Genomic DNA, 7,911 nt, shown 5'->3' on the forward strand with positions numbered 1-7,911 from the left:
CCCTGGAGAGCGCCTGACTGCGCTCCTCTTGTTGCTGGTGATAGCTACACTCTAAGGCCTCGCAGAGCCATTGTTGCCATAGAGTCGGCCTGCTTGGTGCTGGATCTCAACGTCATAGCCCTGTAGCACTTTGATATTCCAAGCCACCTGCCACTCTGGCTCCCTGAAGTTGAAGAGCCAGGTGAGGGAGAACGTGGTCAGTCCGCAACAGGAAGCTCTTCCCATAGAAGAAGGGCCTCCACAGCCAGGAGCTCATGGTGGGTGACGCAATAGTTCCACTGTGGCTTAGAGAGGCTACGGCTAAAGTAGGCCACCACCTGTTCTCGGGACCTCCCTTCTGGGCCAGCACAGCGCCCAATCCCACATTGCTAACATCAGTGTCCACGATGAATCATCAGCATCATTCCACTCGTACCATCAACCTTTGTCTGTGAGGCGGTGCAGTGAGCTTATGATGGTGGCGACATCTTTCACAAACCGCCTGTAGTAGGATACCATTACATAACATTGTTGGCATTTGGCAGACGCTCTTATCCAGAGCGACGTACAGTTGATTAGACCAAGCAGGAGACAATCTTGCCCTGGGACAATGCAGGGCTAAGGGCCTTGCTCAAGGGCCCAACGACTGTGCGGATGTTATTGTGGCTACACTGGGGATCGAACCACCGACCTTGCGTGTCCCAGTGATGTACCTTAACTGCTACGCTACAGGCAGACCTGACCCTCACCGCAGCCACCTTGGTCAGGTCCGTGGCCACTCCTGCGGTGATCACCACATGCCCAGGAAGGTTGTCACCACATGCCCCAGGAAGATTGTCTAGTGCTTCAGCATGTTTTTGGGGCTCAGCCACAGCCCTGCACAGCTTCTCACGGCCTTGAGAAAGGCCTCATAGGAGGGCCACGCTTGTCTTCTCCAAGTGGATGGTGGAACCAGGGATGTCGGGCCGTGCCCCCCAACAAGCAAGCAGGTCTAGCCCTATGATGCAGGTGTCTTGGATGTTGGCCAGCCAGAAGTCATGGTGGGTTCGCTCGCTGCCCAGCCTGACAGTGGCTTCTCTTTGTCCACTCACCAGTCACTATCCTCAGGCCAACCATGGAGATGGTCCAGCCAGGGGGGAGCATGTGGTGTTGGGGACTATGCCCGGCCGGATGATGGAGATGATGGACTTTGTGTCCACAAGGGCTTGGCAGTGGTGGAAGTAGAGCCCCTTCAATTGGGCCACTTGGAACTGCTCTTAGTCAAGGAGGGGGGAGTCCTGAGACGACGGTTTCTTCAGTGGCCCGCCCGACTTTGTTTCCCACCGGCTGTGCTTGGCTGTGTTTAGGGGTCGGGGCTGGGAAGTTGCGGGCTAACTTACCTGGTTCCCAGTAACCAGTCATTATTTGGTCATCAATATGGCGACCACAACACTTAGGTCACGTGATTGAAATCCATGAATATAATAAGCTCTGAGGCCTCTGTTGGATCACATACAACAAAAAATTTTTTGTTTGTTTTCAATCATATCAAAACAATAAGATCCAATCAACAGATGAATCTGTTGATCAACGATGTATGCAGTAATAGACAAAATAATAATACAATTTTAAAATAATTGAATTTGAAAATGAACAATTAATGGATTCATCCATTTTAGATTATAGCAGTATTATTACAGGTGTAGGATAGTTGGAAGTGTTGTATAAACAAAAGCCACTGAATACTCAATCATTCTAGAAAAGTTGATTAAGGATGTAATTAAAACATATGCGAAGTCGAGGGTCATGTGAAATTTCTGACATTGGTGTTCTGGGCAGGTCTAAATGTGCCAAAAATGGCCAAATTGAATTTTCCATGGGTAAATATCTCAACTAATGTTATTTGTAATATGTTTATCTTTACACAGTGAAAAAGTGCTCTCAGATGACTGTCATTTACAAATAAAATGACACTAAAAATATGTTTACCATTGGAGATATGATCCATTTTTCATTCCATTTCTTTTTCAGAGCAAATTTTAAATATCTCTACCAGCAAAATAAAACGAAGTATAAGGCTCAAAATGATCTAACAAAACAACAAAACAATCCAAGAGGTACTGTGGTGCAAACTCCTTCAGTTGGCATGGAATGGAATGGTATTGGATAGTACTTATCAATTCTAAAATGTATAAGTACTGTCCATAGTCAAACATGGCAGCCTCCATGAACTGGCTTCATGCACCATTGAGGGGCTCCCATACAGTAGGAAGCTTACTGGTTTTCTTCACTTATCTAGAGGAGACATCAACAGTGAGATGCACTGTCGGTCTGAAAAATAAATGTGCAGTATTACCAGTTTTACTGCCAGTCAAAAATGTTTTTAATGTTGGGTTAGTTTGTCACCTCACGTTATTTTGTTGCTTCACATTGTGTACAATGGGTCAATTACCACAGTTCATACTGTCATTCTACTGCAAGCATTAACTTAAATTTTTTCATCAAACTGTCTTTTCTACAGTACTGGAGTGCTTAGCTATGGACTGCCTTGTCTCCTTATATGGTTAGGGTCTGATATCTGACTCCAGCCAATATCCAACCCCACCCGATCCCACTGGCAGCGAGGTCCTTCTCAAAGCAGGTGCAAAAAAAAAAGCAGCTGTGAGTGAGCTCCATGACATTGTTGATGATGGACATAGTTTTCATATCTATGGTTGAAGGATGACTTACTTTCTTTTTTTGGGATATTATTTCAATTTTAGTGTTTCTTAGTGTTTACTTTTTTATGCCCATTGTCTTACATTTTTTTTTAAATGCATGAAAAATTCATAACATAAAGAATACATTATCCATAATACTGTATTATGATACTACAAAAGGTTACCATGTCAGTATAGCTTCTTGTGGCACACGCTCACTTAAGTGGAATGGTGACAAGCTCAAAGATTTGCCAAGAGTCATGCATCTGGCGTGACACTCACATCTGGCGTGACACTCAACAAATCTCATGCCAGAGCTATTTACGGAATTTTTCTTTTATTTGTTCAGAGATCCATTACATCAGACCACCTGCACATATATCATAGTCACATATTTGTCTTTGCAGTATTTTGTTTGATTTGATTAACCTTCTGTACGTGACATCATCAGAGTTTATTGTTGATTGCTTGAAGCATCATCATAATGTATTGCCTATCAATAAATTAACTGAAAAATGTGTTAGGAAAAGTTTATTTTACTACGGGTACCAAAAGATGTGTGTGTGCACAATACATGTGCATGCAGGATAGTTTCAAATGGAAAATCTTACTCCAGCCAGCTGACCAAAGTTGGCATCTTGTGTGCGTTTGTGTGTGTGTTTGTCTGTTTCCAACCTGACGCTTTCTGATCCCAGCAGGGAGTCTCATGATGCCAACTGTTCCTTGGGCTGACCAATCACTTTCTAAGAGGGACAGGGCTCGTGAAATTGAGGGGTGTAGGAAGCAGGTGATGATGGAAGAAAGTAAAGAATGTATTGGGATGGATAGAAGAGGAAGTAGAAGAGAGGGACAATGAGGGATGGTGGGCGAGAGTCAGAGTTGGTGAGGGGATTACTGTCCCTCACATGTTGCGCTGGATCATTCGGCTCTATTGTGGCCAGAACAATAAGGGCATGCAGTACGGGGCTTATAAAGATAGACAGGGGCAGCCAGGCACACAGTGGATGCCTGTGAAGTGAGAGAACTACTGACAAAACAAGGTATCTGAAACTTTGCACCTCTTCATTGGTATGTGTGAAATCAGTTGCATGGATACAGGTTGGGAATAGTAGGACACTTCTAAAATTACACCAAATTATAGATGTAGCAATAAATCTTCTGAAATCTGCTTCAGCAAGGCTCCAGGTAAAACAGCTTTCATGTTAACTGTCAGTGTGAGACTCATAGTATCTCTAGCCTTTTGCCATCTAGTGCACTCAAAAGGAAGACCTTTGGAGCACTAATGTTGCCAGTAAAATGTAGATGTAGATTTATGTTGCTTATGTTCAAAATGCTTTTCCTCACTATTGTGGTCATTATTGGACTATTAGTTATTGTATTAGGAAATGAAAGCAGCTATCAAGATTTGGTCATTGCAAAACAAAATCAGATCAGTTGATGAAAATGTGTTGTTCTACTAATTCATAATTTACATTTATTTGTAGTGCTTCACTGAGTATTTTAAGGCAAGGGAAATTTTAAATTGGAAGCATCTAGTTTAATTTCCTCGGATGAAAACTTGTTAATAAGCTTTAAGTGGTTTAGCTTGCAGTGTTTTATGTTGTGGTTTTCTCTGTTGTGTTTGAAGCTGGTTTTGGAATTGGGAGATTGATGGGGAAAGCACTGTGCTCGCTGTTTCAATTCTGTGACACATACGTGCAATGTGCTGACCCAGGCTGTTCTGTGTAAACCAGCTCAGATTTATGGCTATCTTGCACTAGCACTGAATCACAATGAGAGTGCATACCCTCACTCTCTGTTTCACAACACAGCAAAGCATGCTGAGACTGGTTATCCAGTGCCATTACATTGCATCCAAGCCCCACATTGAGAAGCAAAGGGTATTTATTTGGTAATTGGTTTGATTCTTCATTGGTTTGATTCTACCCTTGTAATTGTCACTGTTTAGACAGAAAACAGTACAGGTGTCATACATGTAATTGTATACATTACAGTTTCACTTTTCCTCTTTATTTTTTCTCTTTTGAAAAAAGACTCACACTCTCACCCTTTTCTTCCTACTGATAACAGCTGCATTTAGGAGGACTGTGATACCCCAGGCCGCTCCTTGATGCTGTACACTCTAGCAGGCGGGGGCACACTTTGTGGTGTTGCTGCCCTAGTGCTGCTGATCGTCTCTACATCAACTGATTTCTGGATGCAATATCGCTACTCTGGAAGTTCAGCCAATCAGGGCCTCTGGAGGTTTTGCATCAATCACAAGTGCCATGCTCACACTGTCACTGTGGGTAAGCTCACAATATATTATGGCTTATACGTGCCAATTAAAATTATGATCCCATAGACCTGTAGTCACTACAGAGCTTGAAATAAGAGGTAGAAATCATAGAGGCAGAAAGCATACAATTTGTGCCTGTTTTCATTTACTTAAATTAATTGAAAAACATGTAATTATCCAAATAATCCATTGGCAAGAAATCCCAGTTTTCCCTCAACTGTGTCTCATTGTAATGTCACACTAGAAAATGACCAGTAAAAAAATATCTGTTTATTCAAATAGAAAATACTGCTAAACATATCTTTGAGGCAATACCTTTGTTTTGCTTGTATCAAGGCAGCTTTAAATGCAAGACTCAGGCAGAAATACACTTCAAACTAGCTACTTTTTTCAGTGTCTACAGATTAATGGTTTAATGGATCACACATTCAAATATGGACATCATTTCACAATGTTGTGAGATGAAGAAAATGGTATTACAAAATAATTCAAGCATAATTATCTATCTCTATTGGTTCATTTTTCAGTTCAGTAACTACTTGATCTTACACAGTAAAGGGAAATGGGATGAGAGCAATGATTAGCTGAAAGCAGACCTGGGTTAATACGTAATTGTTTTGGATTCAAATACTTCTCTATGCTTAATTGACCTTGCCTGGTAAAACTGAGTCAACCAAGAGGACCAGAAGGTGGGTTTTTTGTTTTGTTTTTTACAGGTTCCAATACACAAGATAAGCTTAGTAACATGTACGAAAGCATTTGACTCCAAAACAATTGCATATCTGACCCAGGTATGGCTGAAAGATTTCTTTCTACTGTTTCCAGCTCAACACCTGACACCCGATTATGTTGAGGTTTGTGGGAGGTGGCTATATCTCGCGTAACTGATTGGTTGCTGACAAGTGACCATTCTTTTATCATCACACAGCATTCTGGGATGCAACACGAGCCTTCATGCTGCTGTCTGTTCTGAGCTGCTTTGCTGGGGTACTGCTTGGCCTCAGCGCCTTCGCTAATGGAACCAGCAGACGAGTGAGGACCGGAGGAATTGCACTGATACTGTCTGGTGAGCGAGAGAGAGATGAAGGGTACAGGGAGCAAGACACAGAGGCCAATATTTGGGGATGTGGCCCGTTCAGTTATCTGTCAAACCAAAATAGTTGGTTTGAGCACAAACTAACTTGCCGACTATAGTAACATGGTATTGTTTACTGGTTACATTAACTCACTTAAATTATTTTCTCTGGTTGTACAAGTTTGAAATTCTCTTTAGCTTGCTGGTTAGCTGACTTGGCTAACTATCATTCAGGTAGTGCTGTGCAGGTGTAACAAATGATACTGTGATGTACATTGTATGATAATAGTGTAGTTGACATAAAAAAACATAAACAACATTTCAATAACTGTACTTCAAAAACAGTACTTCAATAACTTTTTCTAGCTAGCTAACTCATGGATGCATAGAAATTTATGTCAACTATGCTTTTAGGTTGATACCACTGTTTACCGTTGTTATTTTCTCCTTAGAATTTTAAGCTTTCAAATCTAGCCAAAGACAAGCCAACTAAATTCTTCCATTGACCCTAGTTTCTGAAAATAATTAATATCCCTTTATCCATTGTTTCCTTATTTCATTTAGCTGTACTTTACACATTGAGATTAATGTACATCTGCCTTTGTCTAGTATGCTTAAAGGCCTTTGACTTACTCAATTCTTTGATCTTCTAGGGTTCCTTGCTTTGTTAGCTCTGTCCATATATACAGGGGTCACTGTTAATTTTTTTGGCAAGCGATTCCTTGACTGGCGCTTCTCCTGGTCCTACATTTTGGCCTGGGTGGGCATCATCTTGGCCTTTGCTGCTGGTAAACCATTTTTACCTTTTTTTTCTTTCATACAGAACAGATTTAGAAGTATTACTCAGGCCAAAAACTACCAAATTATCACTGTAGACCCTTCAGTGTGACAGATATGTGATAATAGAGGAAACCAGGAAGGGGGCAAATACATTTTTATGGCACTGGACTTCTAATCATAAGATCATTTGTGATTAATTCTGTCCATTGATTTATTGTGTAGTAGTTCAGTTCAGTACATTGATATACCCGAGCAACATACTGTAAGAGTTCCAACAGTGATATCTGCCCATTCAATACACCATTAGGGTACATTGGCTTGCAGACAAATGCAAAGTGATTTTAGCTGAAGATGTGGGGAGGCGCATCAAACATAAATCCCAAACATAAAGTACATTTTGACCGCTGACATTGTATTTGTTTAATAAATATTTGCCGTGAAAAAATTCCATGGCTCGAAGGGTTCAGAATTAGAGATGAGGGAGAAGAGTCACAAATTGAGTATAGTATTAAGTGTTCAATTCAATTCAAATATATCTGTATGAGCAGCCTATAACATTACATGCTATAAACAATTACATAGGTAATCAGTTAAAACAACTCTTTTCATCAGCCACCAACAGATCCAAACATAGAGCTTGCTAAGCATACTGAATTATTAATCTTGTGTGATTTATGGTGATTTCTCTCATCCTCCAGGGGTGTTCCAGATGTGTGCTTATCAGAAGAATGCCACTGAGCCACCTCCTCCCAACATTGCAGACAGCTAAATACATTCATATCCAAATTAACATCACACAACCTATCATGACAGCTAAATGCACACACCTTCCAATCACCATTGCACAATCCAACATCACATACAGCTAAACACAGTCACTTCCAAATGAACATCAGACAACCCATTGTGACACACAACTAAACACACTCACTTCCAAAATCACCAACACACCACCCAATGTCATAGACTGCTATGTAATACAGTGCAACATCTCACAGATGATCACACTCACCTCCAAATCACCATTACACAAACCAACATCACCCATAGCTAAATACACTCAACTCCAAATCAACATCACACCTTTGGACACACACCCACTTCCCAATCACCATGACACA

The 7,911-nt window shown here is 41.2% G+C and overlaps 1 protein-coding gene across 1 annotated transcript; it reads left to right on the forward strand.

The window, feature by feature from the left end:
* The first annotated feature begins 376 nt into the window (after positions 1–376).
* lim2.2 (lens intrinsic membrane protein 2.2) lies at positions 377–7,559 on the forward strand. The gene is made up of 5 exons (XM_061243879.1): positions 377–405; positions 4,761–4,945; positions 5,864–6,001; positions 6,664–6,798; positions 7,489–7,559. Exons 2-5 carry the CDS (start codon positions 4,768–4,770, stop codon positions 7,557–7,559), a joined length of 522 nt encoding a protein of 173 aa, XP_061099863.1. The 5' UTR covers positions 377–405; positions 4,761–4,767.
* Positions 7,560–7,911: the final 352 nt, after the last annotated feature.

This window comes from Conger conger, chromosome 5, assembly GCF_963514075.1.
Source record: "Conger conger chromosome 5, fConCon1.1, whole genome shotgun sequence".
Lineage (NCBI taxonomy): Eukaryota > Metazoa > Chordata > Actinopteri > Anguilliformes > Congridae > Conger > Conger conger.